General features: G+C 34.2%; 1 protein-coding gene across 1 annotated transcript in view; it reads right to left on the reverse strand.

Annotated features, from left to right (window-relative positions):
* Positions 1-18468, reverse strand: part of LOC123704091 (talin-2) — an 89510-nt gene that overhangs the window by 42550 nt on the left and 28492 nt on the right. The window contains exons 8-20 of the mRNA XM_045652358.1: positions 17671-17812; positions 17109-17300; positions 16519-16597; positions 15897-16065; positions 10963-11135; positions 10303-10464; positions 9153-9244; positions 7708-7796; positions 6338-6457; positions 5668-5806; positions 5236-5316; positions 4750-4874; positions 4049-4150 (exon numbers count right to left, since the gene is read on the reverse strand). Coding sequence (XP_045508314.1) covers positions 4049-4150; positions 4750-4874; positions 5236-5316; positions 5668-5806; positions 6338-6457; positions 7708-7796; positions 9153-9244; positions 10303-10464; positions 10963-11135; positions 15897-16065; positions 16519-16597; positions 17109-17300; positions 17671-17812 — 1665 coding nt within the window. The remainder of the gene's footprint in view (positions 1-4048; positions 4151-4749; positions 4875-5235; positions 5317-5667; positions 5807-6337; positions 6458-7707; positions 7797-9152; positions 9245-10302; positions 10465-10962; positions 11136-15896; positions 16066-16518; positions 16598-17108; positions 17301-17670; positions 17813-18468) is intronic.

Genomic DNA, 18468 nt, shown 5'->3' on the forward strand with positions numbered 1-18468 from the left:
TCCCATCTCAATATATTATAAGTTTACTAAAAGCTCCATAATATTCTGTTGTAATATATGCCTTCATCGAAACCTTATTTCAAGTCATTTATCGAATGTTTTACAAACTGGACATGTTGCTAAAGTTATCTAGTCTAATAGTCCATGAATATTACCACAGAATAGATATATACAATTTTAGTCAAGAAAGCTTATTATATCAATTGTTATCTATACTAATATTATAAAACTGAAGAGTTTGTTTGTTTGATTGTTTGAACGCTTGGCGCGTTCTCAGAAACTACTGGTCCGATTTGAAAAATTCTTTCAGTGTTAGATAGCCCATTCATCGAGGAAGGCTATAGGCTATATATCATCACGCTAAGACCAACAGGAGCGGAGCCACGCGGGTGAAACCGCGGAGCGCAGCTAGTTGGTAATAAAATGAGTATATTTACAAAATCAATCTGGATAGTTAATATGTTATTTGTCTCCATATTTACATCTCCATATTTATTTAAAAAAAACTGTTAAACTAATAAAACAAACCTGCTGTGGAGCTTCTGCACTATCTATTCTATGGCAATATATTCTCTAGCCAATTTATACAACTATATACAGGGTATGGTTAGTAATAAAATATTTATAATTATTTTTGTCACTACATTCACTTTACAGACAGTTAGTCGAAAATAAAAAGTCCATTGTAATATAAAAAAAGCAAATGTATTAACAAAAATAACATACGGGTGGCAAGATTGTAAGTACAAACATGTGGCGCGTGTTTATTTGACAACATTTGCCTGAAAAGTATTTAATAAAGTAACAATATATGAAAAAATTTTGCTCTCCAATTTCCATAGATAAATGTTATCAAATAAACACGCACCATAAAGATTTGTATAAATCGAAAAATAGCAAAAAAATAAAAACTTAAACGTAAATAAAACAATAAATTTCCCATCGGAATAAAACTGTATGTGGCTTGATAAAAAATATCCTGTCAGATCATTAAAAAATGGTCATGAAAATTGAAATTAATAAAAAAAATAATGTTAAGTTTTATTCCAATAATAAACTGTTACTAAAAATTAATTAAGTGCGTTACAAAACTGTGCATTATGTACTTATATATTATGTAACTGTTATATTGAAAACAACGCATAATTCGTATTAACAAAATAATATGTGATGTATAATACAACGAATAAAAACATGACGAACTTTAAAAGCTAATACTACGCCATTTGTAAAAAATTGTGATGAAATGTAGATACAAAATAAAATCCCTCAACCAAATTAAAAAAAACTTAAAACTACAAAAAAAAAAGAGAGCCGCCATTAATAACAAATAATACCGAATAAATTCAACCAATAATATTAATTATATATTTTTAACCAATTTAGGAACTCGATTGTCAGTATATTAAGGGCTGATTTTTCAATCCTTGGTTAAAACTTATTCATCGAATAACGTATTAGACTACCATTTCAAAAATGTATTCTAATTGTCCGTATTAGACAGTTTACAGGTGACATTTTAAAATGTTCGTGTAATACTTTATTGGACGAATAAATTTTAACCAAGGATTGAAAAATCGGCGCTAATTCTTTTCCTTTTTAATTCAGACTTCTAAATAAATGCTAAATGACTGAAACCATTTCAACGCTTGCTTCATAATTATGTAGGTATTAAAATTAATATATTTTTTTTTATATTTTGAACTACGTAATAGCCTCTATATATTACTTATTTTACATTATTTCTTTGTTAGTGTTATTATGAATGTTAATTTTCTTGTAATAATATTATTTAAAATATGCCTCTAATAATATTATGAAATATGTACTTTGAATTCATATTTACACCCTACCCCAGTCAATTGAATACTTTTTAGAAGTATTTACAAAAAAAATACAGTCCCGAAAAATGCTTCAGATTTTTTTTCATTTTTTTTAAGGATTTTATGAACATTTTTAATATAATGTACTTTATACATTTTAATATGAATAATTATATCATTTTAGTACTCGCAAGCGTTGAAAATGGCTCCTTAAATAACGACTAGATTACAAACTAGTGTCGTTATTAAGTCCAATATCATAATTATAATTTTTCATAATAATTTCTCGCAATACCACCTTAAAACTAAAAAAAAAATCAATTGATACTTCGCAGTCTTTTTCCCTAGTGTCTTTAAACAAAAAAAAAAATGTGTCAAGCAAAAAAAAAATTGAAAATATAATCGTAAAAATAATTAAGGAAAAGGACGGCAATAACAATTGTCTGAGTAAAAATTAAGTGTATAGACCCGCACCGTTAATACTAAATTCAACTCTAAAACAATTAAACTAAAGTATAAAATTGTTAAGTCATTGTGATTATTAAGGTTTATTTTCAAACGCACAATACTAAGAAAGGAGGACCTTCTTATATTATATTTCAAACTAGCGGTCCGCCCCGGCTTAGCCCGAAGTACATATTTACGTGCTTCTCTACATAAGAACCATCCTCGTAGGCTCGTACTTCAAGAAACTCACGCGTGATGCCGTGACCAAGGAAAACGGGTTTCATTTTTATACATATAGATATAAACTATTTTATTTATATGTGCCTTTATCGTGTGGTTAAATCAAACCTATATTTATTCTTTTTAAGTTGTCAAATTAAAGATTATTATATTGTCTTAAAACGCCGCCAAGATTCGAGTATGTCTTTTATGCCGTTCTCAATAAAAGTTGGAATGCATTGTAACGATATTTAGTGACGGATAGACATCACCTACCAAGTGAACATTTCGAAACATTTCTCATCATCATCACCACCTTCACCTTCCTCACAACCGATCTTTCTCAACAACCATTGTATAAAAATGGCTAACAACACGAAAATCAACGCCAAAATCAAAAGAATATTCAACCAATTCTCTTTGAATACCGTTTTCAGTTCGAGTTCTAAACAAATGCATTGAGTACAACATTTGAGTTCAGTACGCGGACACCGTTTCCTACAAAATTGGCAGAAGCCGCGATGTTTTGCGTCCGTTGCCAAAAAGGTAGGATTGTAAAATATCCTTATTTCAGTTTTCCCTTTCGGTACTGGATTGGAATTATTCAACTGTACAGTGGTCGTTCTATCCCTATGTTCACTTGTGTAATATTTCTCGCTACGTTTTATAAAACTTTCGAAGTCATCGCGTTTGTAATTTAACTCATTTTTCGTGAAACTAGCTTCAGCTTTTTCTACGAACGTCTCAGTAGTTGTTAAAACGCGATTGTATTTGTCCAAATTGAACAATTTCATGTTTAGAGAACCGGCAACTTTTACATCTGGCCCCTTTTTGGTTACGTCATTTTTTATACTGTGGCATTCTATTTTCTTGTCGTTAAATTTGTTGAATTGATCGTTTATATCGTTTTTATCCGTGTTGTTGGATAGAAAGAATTTTTCGCGTAAAATTTCATTTTTTGTGCGACGATCTAAGTTAACGTTTGTATTCAAATCAGGTTTATAATTAATATTAACATAGTCATGGTGAGAGAAATCTTTTTTGAAGTTGTAAATTTTGTCCGTTATATTTTTCGGGTGTAAATCCGGCGTTTTATTATCTGTATTAAAATTACGCTTTTCTGCACTATCCCCTAAATAATGTTCACAATCGTGCAATATATCATCGATATTATTATTTTTATTATCATCGACGAGCGGTGTTTTGGCTCGATTTATGTCATTTAACGTGACCGGTCTTTTCAAAGTGACATTACAATACTCTAAGCTCCTATAGTAATCGCTGTCTGACTCTTCTTGTATCACATCTAGCATTTTACCCCAGTCTTTACTCGTATCAACATCTTCGTAAATACCATCATCATCAAAGCTATCTTTCTTATCACCGCTATCTTTATAAAAAACATTTTCATGCGAATCGAAATCAGCACCGTAATCATTTTTGTCCTTACCGAAGAAGACTTTATAGAAATTGTCGTAGCAATAATTGAGTTTTCTATAGAGATACGACTTTTTTGTTTTGTGCCGTTCGTCTGGCGTGTTGTTTGTCTGTCTGTTTACCTGTGTCTCCTTGTCTTGCGGTGTTTCTTCGCCGATGGTGTACAGAACGCTTGTGGACGCTTCTCCGACGCGGGAGGCTGCGTTGAGTAGGTTCTGTCGGGGCTGGAAGGGAAATTATAGCGTTTTTATTTTATGTAATTGTTTAGTTTGGCATTTAATTTGTGACAGATTGAATATATTGTTCAATTATTTAAAAAATAAGTTTGAATGTAGTATTTATATGTATTTTTGAAGTGAAAACTTCTTTAGCGGCGTTGGGTATAAAATCTTAAACTCGCGTCAGGACACGTGGCCTGATCGAAAAAGCGTAAGACGACCCTTATATTCCATGCGTAAGACGGATACCATTCCAAAATATCAAACATGCTGAACGTTAATAATCAAGTTTTCACTTCTGCCGGCACTCCTGGAGTGCAACCCGTCTTTTTTTACTTCATATCGTTTCAGCAAAAATTGAAGGGGTAACCTTAAGTTGTACCTTATTTCAGAATTCGATGTAATAAAAATAAATTAAGTTTACATCAGTCAGTACAGTCAGCCAACAGAAAAAATTTAAAACACTATTGATTACACGAGCTAGTTATAAAAAAAATCTGCCAATTTTATTAATTCTTTCGGAAAAATGCGTTCAAACAAGATCTTTGACTTCAAGTAAAATGTCTATCTGTGATGTGTGTGTTTGTCTGTCCGTCTATCCTCACCTCCTTAGTCTCCGGCTCGGCGGCTCGCAGCAGATCGGTGAAGGCACTGCACAGTTTGCGTGTAGCGTCCAACAGCTTATCACCGTTATCATCATCATCCATTAGTGCCGCTATCATTTGCACACCTGGTGATCAAGTGTGGTGATTAGTGTATGTTTTTTAATAGCTTTTAAGGATTTTTTTTTAAGAATAGAAAGAAATCGATTTAGATGCGGTATTCGAATTCTATGCTTTAATTATTATTTTGCAAATAGAAAAATCACTCAAATAGATTTTCGATTTAAAAAGTCGGGTTTAATCATATAATGAATAAACCGCGTTTAAGATCCTCTATTAAGTCTTTAATTTCAAAATATTAATCGTGGTTACTGATAAATATAATTATGCTATAAGAAATATATGACTTATAGAATAAATATAAGTTGTAATGAGAACTTAATTTAAAATGAAATAAATATTTATATTATATATAATAAAATTGCTTACCTTTAGTCATTTCAGGTAAGTTTGTGGTGATAGTCGTAATTGCTGCACCAACAGCGGTGTGATCGACTTCTTCGGTAGGTCCTGAAAATAATAAAAGAAATGGTAGACATATTTAATTCAAAAATATTAGAAATGTATTACAATATTATATTTCGTATCATGTGTAAAAGGGGCTATCCAAAAGTATTAAAACATGACCCATTGGAATAATACTGAAAATTGTATCAATCATTGCAGTTAGAATTAGGCTTTTTTTAATAATAAATGAACATTGAAAAGACAAAATAAATAAGTTTTTACTATGAATAACTTTTTGCAGTACATAGTATTTCTGTCTGCAACAGTGTTTATCTAAAAAACCGGACATTATAAAGATATGAAAATATTAACAGCATTATAATTTTGTCCGTCTGTCTATTCAAATCTACGTACCGGCTGTAAGCGTAACCACTTGCGCGGTAGCCGCGTTCATAGCTGCGATGTGTGACGTCACCACTTGCTTGCTCGTATCTAGTGTAGTTGTCTTCCAACGAACGGAGCCGGCGTCTGAGCCTAGTGCTGGCAGTGAAGCCTGTGTAACAAATAATATAAATTAAAAACTCAAACATTCAATTAGACTTCTTTTAAAAAAATACATTAAACAATTAAAGTCAGTATCACGATCAAAAAATTGTCCCAAACAAAACTCTGCCTACGAGTTAATTAGACAGTCTTCATATGATGCAATAGATTTTGAACATTACTGCCACGTAATAGTGTCAATTTCAATGAATATTCTGTCAATTCTACATTTTTTGGCGTTTTAAATGATGGTTGTGAGTAGATAGATTTATAGTTTCCCAATTGGATTTAACCCATTGAGCCCACAGCGGCCCGATCTGCCCACGAAACAATAGATTTTCTATTGTGTCTGTGATTCCGGGGCCTGAGTTATTAAATATTAAAACGAATTTTATGCATTTCTTAATAAATTATATTTAGTTAAAATATATTATCCATGTCACCTGTATTACTTCAAAAATTCACATTCATCTATCCTACCAAACTTCACACACAAAATTTGAAAAAAAAAAAAATGTTTGTCACTTTTTCTCATACATACTCTTGTCAACCCTTCTTCCGTCTGCTTGATAACTTCTCTGCCACTCGTGATAGTCGATAGCAGAGCTCTCTGCGGCTCGCTCAATATCGATGTGACTCTCGTCTGTTGCACTTGCGATGCCTGTAAGGTGTGTGTTGTTTTATTTGTCGTTGTTGTAGTGTAGGTTGGAGTACAGTTTTGTTGTTTAAAAAATCAAGAGAGCATTTTTTCTAAATCTTTACTTCTAAGTCAATGTTTTGTAAGTAGGAATATTGATTTAATATGACTTAAATCACAATTATTGTATAAAATCGCGTGCTCAACTTTCGAGAGCCCTACAAAAATATGAAAAATATTCTTAATTCAGTTTAGTATTGCATAATCTACACTGATTTTCAGTGGACGCCATTGTTATAGACATAATATTCAACAAAACTATACTTCAGCCCAGAATATTTTTTGTTTTAATTAATACCCACAAAAAGACATTATATTAGTATAGTTCAAATAAGATATTCTTGTTGTTTCATTGAAAATACTTTGCCATTTAAACAATCAAGGTTATTAATTTTTGTGAGATCTAGAAAATTCGCATAAAAAAATTACACTCGAAAGAAACTTTATGCAAATTAAGTTCAATGTTTTGGTTAACTGTCAAAAAGAGTTATTTTCAATAAAACAACAGATAAATAAGTAAATAATAACATCAGGTACCTACACAGACGACATCTAACGCTGATGAATCCATGTTAGTGTGCGTGAACAGAATACATACACATTAGTTACACACACACACATTTAGTTAGTCGTTTAGTAATGGTTAGTAGCTTACGTATGGCAAGACAATGATGATAGATTATTTGATGCAATGTTAGTTACGTATTAAAACACTAATTTATTGAAACACATATGGGTTTACATGTTAAAATTAGTAAGTTATGAAATTCAAAATTATATTAAGTTTCAACACATATATTTTTAGATTAGTACAATAAGTATGCAAAAAATGATAAAGCGATGGCAACACAAAAGCGTAAATATAAAGCTAATTGTATGATACAAAATATGGTGGTGAAAATAAATGTTACTATCATTATTATTTCATAATTATTTCAATTTCATTTGTCTATGTTACCCAAAAAGTATCCTAAGTCTCTCTCGTCTATAATTTATCAACAAAATTGTAGTTTAACCCCCTCTAAAATTTCACATCTAACAAAAACCATTAATTTCTAGATCCCTCCCTCCTTCAATTTATCTCTTTGTTTCCATTTATTTTCACCTCCACCCCCTTAAACATTAAATACCTACGCAGCCGATCCCCACCTACACATGCACAAACAGACAAACAAAAAGCAAACAGACAAACAAAAAACACTATAAATACTAACAGCGGGCGGCGTGTGGCCGGTGATCACTTGGCCAGAGACGGTGGTCTGCTGCGCGCCCGTCATGTGCCCGACCGCGAACGATTTTGCACCTACGCGGTATGGCAATAGGGTCAATTGTTGTTTGGCAATGTTTATAAGTATTTACTATACGATTTCGCCGTCTCTTATGCCGTACATAATAAAGTCATTGATTGCTTGGCAATATTTATAGGTGTAGATTATACGACTTGGCTCGTATGCTGTATGTAATAGAGTCATTTGTTGCTTGGCAATATGTATAAGTATGAACTGTACGAGTTTGTACCTACGCCATATTGCAATAAAGCCACTTTTTGTATGGCAATATTTACATATACATATTATACGACTTAGCGCTTATGAGGTACAAAATAAAGTCATTGATTGCTTGGCAATATTTAAAGGTGAAGATTATACGACTTGGCTTGTATGCTGTATGTAATAGAGTCACTTATTGCTTGAATATAGGTACTCTCTATACGTATATTGCCATATAACGCGATCAAACTATCTCTGTGTAAAATACGACATAGCAAAGATAAGTCGTATACTTTGCACATCAATAAAAATATAAATTTAATAAACCAACAACTGATATTATAAATTCTTGTGAATTTAAAATTGTCACAATGTGTAGTTGAATCTATCTATTTCAGGTTGGATCACATTATAATATGACAATATATTGTGTCCTCAAGGAGTTTGGAACTTCGCAAAACAAAACAAGCCCTAAATTTTTACTCAAAATATATCAAAGCTTAATAAAATATATCTGATATACAAATTCTGTACACAGCGGTTTATACAGTTTCAATAATTCAATCTACTTGTATATTGTGCTTCATTTACAAAGTGTTCATAGATCAACAGAATTTATAGAAAAAAGAAAAAAAAATAGCTTATTGCAAGCTTATATAAAACAAATATGTAATAATAGTTTGACAATTTTATACAACGTGTAACATTACAAACGCAATTCTTCAGAAACACATCAAATCTATACTAATATTATAAAGCTGAAGTTTGTTTGTTTGAACGCGCTAATCTCAGGAAATACTGATCCGATTTGAAAAATTCTTTGGGTGTTGGATAGCCCATTTATCGAGGAAGGCTAAGGCTATATATCATCATGCTAAGACCAACAACAGCGAAGCAATCCGGGTGAAACCGCGCGGCACAGCTAGTTTATCATACTCATACTTATTGTATTAAAAAAATTGTAAAGACGACTTTCCATAAAAACAAATTGTTGAAAAATTGCATTTCCGTTACACGCTAAAGCCGAACACACATCCTACCATACACCATCCACCACATACGTCACACAAACTTTCTACTATTATCCCTACAATTTCTACTACAACCTACCGTACTTCACACACTTTCTACCATTTTCCATAATAAATCTATCATTTTCTACCACATACCTTCTGCCCCAGGCCGGAGCACGGCCGGCTTTGCTACGGATTCGGTGTTCACTTTGCCCGATTTGAACGTGTCGTGTTGTATTATATTTGCCCTGGAAATATATATTTTTACAATGAAAATGTATTTTATTTTTTGTGTATTTCATAACTATAGTAGAGCCATTTTAATAGGCAACATTTGACAGTTCAACAAAATTCAACAACGTAACCTAGTAACGACGACATAGAATAACATGATATTTCGTTTTGTTAGAACTGCACATTTGCTTAACTTTTTTCAATTACGATTACATATTTATAATAATAATGACCGATACAAGTAATTTTAAGATTTCATTTTACTGATAAACCATCCTAAACATAATAAACAATTTCTGAATTGAAGAACTGACGTCGCTACAATTTTGTGTCAATAAACCTTTTTTCTTTTTAAATACCAGAGACGTTACTCTAAAAATCGAAATCTGACATCTAGAATCGAATGCATTGATTACTTGTGAATAAAAATCATCATAAATTAATAAATTCGATTGACAAATGTTTAAAATCCGTATCGATTAATACACTTTAATCGATGTTTTTAAGCAGGTTACCTCTCTTCGAAGATAAAATTGATAGACGTCAAATGTTGCCTATTAAATTGGCTCGACTATAAGTTCGAAAATATAGGAGTAAATGTTCAAGGGACTTGGCTGACAATAAAATTGAAATCATAATTCGTTTTTATAAATCCAATTGTGTCTATTTGTCTGTTTGTAAATGAATTAGCATGTGTGTGGAATTCATCAAAGCGTGCTTTTGCGTTTATTTGTTTTATTTTATTGTATTTGTAGTCCGTTGTGTATCCATCTTTTATTGAAGTGAAACTTCTTTATCGGGGTTGGAAAAAAATTTAGTGCAACATTATTTCGTTACGCGTGATATTTTTCCGTTACGCGCCATCTTTTTCTTATCCCTACCACGCGTGATTCGACGTATTTCTGTAAAGTTGCATATAATAAATTGTTTTTTGAAAAATAAGGTCATAAAGAAGTTTCACTTCTTACGTCTGTACACTAGTACACGCACACATTTTTTTTTTGGTGCTCAACAATTTAATATGTTTGTGTATGTATTTTGTGTTTGTATCTGTCTGTCTGTCTACACTCACTTGGAAGGCGACACCGAGTCCTCCAACAGCGCAGAGCCCTCGTTACCATCTCTACCGAGGTGATCAGCTGCTCTGCGCCTGCGCACTATTATGTCTATGTATCCGGCTATCACTTGTAGTATCTGTTCCGCTTCCGTTGTTTGCACGGAGTAGTATTGATCACTGTAGAGGAGAAAAGAATAATTATTATTATTAAATACATATTAATGAAAATTTTTACAACGCAGCCAAACGGAAAAAAGTTTGTAGTAGTGCATATGGAACAAGGAAATGTTAATTTTTTATTATGCGAAAATTTTTACTCAATATTGTAACCAAGTTATTGTCTTTTAAAGATAATACTGTAGCCCGAATATAACATCTAAAAGTAAATTATGTTTATTCACGTGTCTTTGTTGTTGCAACGGTACCTTTATGATGTGATTTTTTTTGTCTGGTGATAATACAGGAGATAGATATCTCCTGCATTATCTCCAGTGATTTTAAAAGAGTAACTACAGAGTATCTTGCCAGTTCTTCTTTGTAGACACTACTTTCCGAACGAGTGGTAAAATGTTAAACTATGTTATGACAATTCAAAAGTGTTTCTAGATGAAATCTTAATAAATTGAGTTTAAGTTGAATAGTAAACGAAATCAGATTTTATCGACTGTAACATACCTATAATCACCGAAATCCAATGTAAAAGTGTTGGGACTAGCACACCATCTCCGCACAGTGGTAAGCGGCCATGTTTGTAACGTTTCTTTGGTGCGTTCGTCCAGACGCAACACTGAGTCTTTGGTGACGCCCAGTAGGCGTGGCACTAGCTTGTTCTTGCCTTTCATTTTCTCCTGGAGATATGATAATATACAGTTACATATTTTGTAAAATTAAATTGTAATACTGACATGATTAAAAAGAGCAACTATGGAGTTTCTTGCCGGTTCTTCTCCGTAGATACTGGTTTCCGAATCGGTGGTAAATGTTAAAATATGTAATGACGTTTCAAAAGTGCTTCTCGAAGAAGTCTCATTGAATAAATAAATGTTTAAGTTTGTATTTCATAGGAAAATTGGATTTAATATAGCAAACATATATATGTTACAGTCAAAACCCTGAACCAGTCAATAACGTTATTGACCGGTAAAATCAGTTAATAAGGATATTGACTAAGGGCGTCGGTTAATATCCTTATTAACTGATTTTATCTGATTAAACCAGTTAATAACGTTATTGACTAAGGGCATCGGTCAATATCCTTATTAACTGATTTTAAGTCGAGACATCTAGTCAATATAGGTTCTAACCGATGTGCCCAGTCAAAACTCATAAAAAGTTAAGGACGTTAGTGAAATTATACTAGAAAATCATTTAAAAAGGTTCATAAAACTTTTTAAACTTTTTTATATTTAAGAGTTTTATGTTTTATTAATTAATTCGGGGTATTGTTTGTAAACTGTAACCGCGCGAGAATACGTGCCCCAAAATATTTTTGAAGATGGCAATTGTGTTTTAATAACAACTAGGTTTCCGCCCGCAGCTTCGCCCGCGCAGTTAAAGAAAAACCGCATAGTTCCCGTTCCCGTGGGATTTCCGGGATTGCGTTAGTTTCCTATTTGACGGAGTGACCTGCAGGTGTACTTCGAAGACTGCTACTGGAACTACCTAGTGCACACTAAAAGTTTTGCGTTTCTAGCCACCCATAAATGTTTGAATTTTGAATGTTATATTTTTTTAACCTATGAAGTCTCATAAGTTGAGGAAAAAAAAATTTGGCTGGAAGCTCGTGTCAATTTTTTTTAATCTCAAGTTGAAGTTCGTTGTCCGTAGCAAAAACGGAACTAACACGAAACAATTTTAGGGCGATGATTTTTGATGATTTTAAAAGTTCGCTCTCTCCGAAAGCTTGCACTGCTCGCCTTCAAAATACTTTTGGGAGGGAAGCACCTTATTTGAGCACTGTAAGGCATTGATATGCTGAATTTCATCGCGGCCGTGTTTCTCTTCATGATGAAATTCGTGAAGGTCGACCCTCAACTGCGATCACGGAGGAAAATATGGCTACCATCAGACGACTAATTTAAGAAAATTGCCATATCACTTATTAGGATATTCGAGGACATTTGGGGATTGGTATGAGACAAATTCAGAAAATTTTACATGAACATTTCAAAGTTAGGAAGATTGGTTGCCGGTGAATTGCTCCCAAACTCACTCCAGAACAAAAACGACATCGAGTAGATTGGTGTTAAGAAATGCTATTAAAGTACAATTACGGACATTCTAATGCCGTGTATAATATCGTGACAGGATATGAAATATGTATATATGGTTATATTCCAGAAAGAAAACACCAATATTCTTTGTGGGTGTTTGAAAGTGACAGCAAACCAACCAAATAGAGGCAGGCGAGAAGGGTTGGCAAACAAATGATTGCATTATTTTTCTCTAAGACGAATCCTGTCTGCACTATCCCACTTGAGTAACAAAAGACTGTTAATGCCGAGTGGTACACCACTATTTTTTTGCCCAATGTCTTAGAAAAAATAAGAGAAAAGCGACCTAGAAGTCGCATCTTGTTGCACCATGACAGTGCTTCGGCGCACACCGCGAACAAAACAAAGTCATTTTTGGCTACTGAAAACATAGAGCACGTGACTCATGCCGCACGCAGTCCTAACCTAGCACCTTGCGATTTCTTCCTTTTCCCAAAAATCTATGATTCAATGAGTGGTTCGACATTTACGAGGCCAGAAGAGGCCGTGGTTGCTTTCAAACAGCACGCAGAAAACATACCCTCGGACCAATGGTCCTCATGTTTCCAGAAATGGTTTGAACGGATGAAAAAGTGTTTTAAATGTAGCGGAGAATACTTTAAAAAGTAGTAAATATAATATTGGACAAATAAATTGTTTTGTTTATTAGTTACGCAAAACTTTCAGTGTGGCCCACGTATTATACGAGTAGAGCTAGGTGTGCCGAGTTTGGGCTCGTTTTGTTAGTTATGTTGAGACCTTACCTCCGGACTTGATGGAGTGACCTGCAGGTGTACTTCGAAGACTGCTACTGGAACTAATAGACGAGTAGAGCTAGGTGTGCCGAGTTTGGGCTCGTTTTGTTAGTTATTTATTTATTTATTTATTTATTGACACAGAATCATTCTTTGTATTTACAGTAATAATACCAAAGCATACATAGAATTTAGTAACAATATGTTAACAAAAATACAAACAAAATGGAGTTACATTCAATGTGCATCCAAGTACCTGATACAGAGGTCTAGGACAGTATTAATACTACTAGCAAAAATGTCAATTGTGGCATCGGAGGCCAGCACACGATTTAACAGATGAAAAAATTATGTCTCGACATAATTTTTTCATCTGTTAGACACGTCTGTTAGACACGTCTGTTAGACACGTCTGACACGTTTTGTTAGTTATGTTGAGACCTTACCTCCAGACTTGATGGAGTGACCAGCAGGTACTAACAAAACGTACTAGCTCTACTTGTATAATAGTTCCAGTAGCAGTCTTCGAAGTACACCTGCAGGTCACTCCATCAAGTTCGGAGGTAAGGTCTCAACGTAACTAACAAAACGAACCCAAACTCGGCACACCTAGCTCTAATCGTATAATAGTTCCAGTAGCAGTCTTCGAAGTACACCTGCAGGTCATTCCATCAATTCCGGAGGTAAGGTCTCAACGTAACTAACAAAACGAGCCCAAACTCGGCACACATAGCTCTACTCGTCTATTAGTTCCAGTAGCAGTCTTCGAAGTAAACCTGCAGGTCACTCCGTCAAGTCCGGAGGTAAGGTCTCAACGTAACTAACAAAACGAGCCCAAACTCGGCACACCGCACACCTTGCTCTACTCGTCTATTAGTTCCAGTAGCAGTCTTCGAAATACACCTGCAGGTCACTCCATCAAGTCAGGAGGTAAGGTCTCAACGTAACTAACAAAACAAGCCCAAACTAAGCACACCTAGCTCTACTCGTCTATTAGTTCCAGTAGCAGTCTTCGAAGTACACCTGCAGGTCACTCCATCAAGTCCGGAGGTAAGGTCTAAACGTAACTAACAAAACGATCCCAAACTCGGCACACCTAGCTCTACTCGTCTATTAGTTCCAGTAGCAGTCTTCGAAGTACACCTGCAGGTCACTCCATCAAGTCCGGAGGTAAGGTCTCAACATAACTAACAAAACGAGCCCAAACTCGGCACACCTAGCTCTACTCGTATAATAGTTCCAGTAGCAGTCTTCGAAGTACACCTGAAGGTCATTCCATCAATTCCGGAGGTAAGGTCTCAACGTAACTAACAAAACGAGCCCAAACTCGGCACACATAGCTCTACTCGTATAATAGTTCCAGTAGCAGTCTTCGAAGTACCCCTGCAGATCATTCCATCAAGTCCGGAGGTAAGGTCTCGACATAACTAACAAAACGAGTCCAAACTCGGCATTCCTAGCTCTACTCGTCTATTAGATCCAGTAGCAGTCTTCGAAGTACACCTGCAGGTCACTCCGTCAAATCAGAAACTAACGCAATCCCGGAAATCCCACGGGAACGGGAACTATGCGGTTTTTCTTTGACTGCGCGGGCGAAGCTGCGGGCGGAAACCTAGTTGTTATTAAAACACAATTGCCATCTTCAAAAATATTTTGGGGCACGTATTCTCGCGCGGTTACAGTTTACAAACAATACCCCGAATTAATTAATCAAACATAAAACTCTTAAATATAAAAAAGTTTAAAAAGTTTTATGAACCTTTTTAAATGATTTTCTAGTATAATTTCACTAACGTCCTTAACTTTTTATGAGTTTTGACTGGGCACGTCGGTTAAAACCTATATTGACTAGATGTCTCGACTTAAAATCAGTTAATAAGGATATTGACCGATGCCCTTAGTCAATAACGTTATTAACTGGTTTAATCAGATAAAATCAGTTAATAAGGATATTAACCGACGCCCTTAGTCAATATCCTTATTAACTGATTTTACCGGTCAATAACGTTATTGACTGGTTCAGGGTTTTGACTGTAACATATATATATGGATAGACGCACTATTAACTGACTTACAATGTGATATAGGTATAAATTAGAAAATGAGAAAATATAAATCTAAATATTGAATTTGATATTTTTGGTTTTATGGCATTCAATTAATGCTTTATAAATATAAAATCATAAATTTAAATCTAAATATCGTTAAGAGAGAAAAAGAAAGGTATATTTAACCACAAAAGTATAAAAAGGATGCAATATTCTATGGCACAGACGCGTACACAGTTAGAACAAAAAAGTTAATTTAACTTCACAAAAATCCGGCTCGAAGGACCAATGTTAAAATTAGCTCGCTATATCTTTCAAAATACGCAACGGATTTTGATGCGGTTTTTTTTAATAGATCGTCTGTCGTACATTAATTATAAATCATAAATGGGCAAATAAATTTATTTCATTAAGTGATTTTCGATGAAAATTTCTTTGTTTTGTTGAAAGTTGTTTCGCCCGATTTGTGTTAAAATTTTTTAGTTTTACACAAAGCGGGCGGATCCGCTGTCTGAAAACTAGTATTACCATAAATTGTACATCAAAATACGCACCTTAACCAAAAAGAAAGCCACACCATACGTGGGCAAGTCCCTAGCGCTCTTGGTGTAGAGCACTTTAGCGTCCAACTCAGACAGACCCGTGTGCTTGCGGTGCTCTTTGAACACCTTCTTCTCTACGCCCTTCACTTTCACGTAGGACGCCGGCAGGAATTCTTTTAGGCTGTTGGATTTGTTAAATAAAAATATAAGTTTTTATGTCTGTATCAGTTTGGTTAAAAAATTGTTTAAAATATTCAGATTTTACAATTGTGAAACATTTTCATTTATAAATTTATAAAAAATAGAAAAAAATCGATCACGATTCATTCGTCATGTCTCTGAGCAATATGATCAGTTCTCAAATGAAATAACATTGAAGCGTATTTGCTCGCAAAATTATGCTGTAGTTCATAAAAACGGCATAATAAAGAATTACTAGTTACATTGCGAAATTCTAGGCAATTTTATGTAATAGTTCATAAAAATGGCATAATTAAGAATGACCAGCTGCACTATGAACTTTTAGGTAATTTTTAACTGTATTGAATTCAATATTGATTCGCGATATAATATGAATCCATATTTAATCAAAAATACTCAAGCAATAGAATTATTAATATTAGTGACTACTCACTCCAAGAAACCAGGCGTGTGTTTATCTTCTCTATGATCACCAAATTGTATCTGACACTGGATGCCAGCGAATTCACACGCTGCAATAAAATATAGTAATAGTATGATTATTCTGCTAAATAAATGTATTGTCGTGTATTATCTTATTTTTATGCGAGACTTATGGACTATCAACATAAAATAATAGTCCCGTTTTGACAGTTCATGCTCATAAGTTCTCAATTTTTGTTTATGTACTATTTATCTACTCATGTGGCTGTATGACGCTATGTCTCTGTACTCTAATCATGTGGTTGTATGAAGATTTGCCTGTGTACTATTTATCTACTCATGTGTTTGTATGACGGTTTTTCTCCGTTTTTTCATTACTATTTATTGAAATTATTATCACAAATTTATCTTAACAATAACTTAAGTCTAAGTCTAAGTTACAACATGTACTATCGATCTACTCATGTGTTTGTATGACGGTTTGTCTCCGTACAATCTCATGTACTATCTATCTACTCATGTGTTTGTATGACGGTTTTTCTCATGTACTATCTATTCACTCATGTGTACTATACACCCCCTCATGCCCCACAAACTGACCCTTGTCCTGTGTGACGGGGTGCGTGCCGTCCAGTATCGCATCGCGCGCCTGCACGTACAGCAGGTTCAGCTGCACCGGGTCCCGCGAGTCCACGTTGCGGTCCGAGAAGAACAGCTTGCGACGTAGTAAAAGAGTTTCTGTGACGTCTATGCCCTGTTCGCGCAGCGTTTTTGATGGCTCCACCCAGTTTACTGTAAAAAAAATATATATTAAAAAAAAAGCTAAAAAGACGCACTAAAACTCATGAAATTGTATTGTCACCCATCCTTGTTATGGGTACAAAGTTTGAATTGAATCTGGCGGCTTAAAGTGGGTCAAAATCAAGTCAAAATTAAAAACACGCTTCTCCCTGTCCGCTTAAGAGAAGCGTGGGCAGAAAAAAAGGTCCTTTTGTATGCTTAAATCTTTCAAACTACGCAACGGATTTTGATGCGGTTTTTTTAATAGATAGATAGATTCAAGAGGAAGGTTTTAGTAATTTATTAGGTTTTAGACAAAGGGGGCGAGGGCGCGGGCGGTTAGCTAGTTGACAATATTTTCTTTCTTCTTATATATACATACCTTCATCATCAGTCCTCAGTTTCTTCCTCAACTGGTCCATTTTAGCATCCCTCTCTTTTTCGTGGTGTCGTCTGCGCAATGTTAACGTGCCGTAGTTAGGCTTTTCACACGGATCCGCCTCTTCCTTCTGTTCCTCGCGTACCTGTGTGAATGAATGAATAATATGAATTGATGAATAACACGAGGTAATGTATGGGATAGAATTGACTAATTATATAGGCTGTCCCACTGTTGGTACACTAAGCTCAAAGGAGGTTATAATTTTGCATACGCTGAGTACGTAAAAAATACTTATAAAATTCCAGACGCCTTTTTTTTTCAAATAGATGAATTCTTAAAACTCTATGTGTACACCCATAACAAGCAACCCGCCCAACTTTGCCACCCGCACGTGACCTATCGTTTAAGATTATGTTTTCATAAGACAAAATGCTCACATAGAAGCGGTATATGCCGGCTGCGCGAAGCTAGAGAAGAAAACATGGATTTTCAGGAAAAATTTAGCAAAACATTTTTGAAGTTATTTTGTTGTTTAAGTATTTTTTATGTGATCAGTGTATGCAAAACTACAAGTCTCTTTGCGCTTAGTATACCAATAGTGGGACACCCTGTATATTGTAAAATGTGTGGGATATCTATGTATACCATGTTTTTTGGCAAATAAATTAATTTGAATTTTTGAATTTTTTGAATTTTTAAGACAATTATAACTGTATACTTGTAAATTTTACAAAGCCGAACTTTTACATTCCTATTCCAGCTACTATAAATACAAATGATAACTATACCTATGATAAT

Source organism: Colias croceus, chromosome 28 (genome assembly GCF_905220415.1).
Source record: "Colias croceus chromosome 28, ilColCroc2.1".
NCBI classification, from domain to species: domain Eukaryota; kingdom Metazoa; phylum Arthropoda; class Insecta; order Lepidoptera; family Pieridae; genus Colias; species Colias croceus.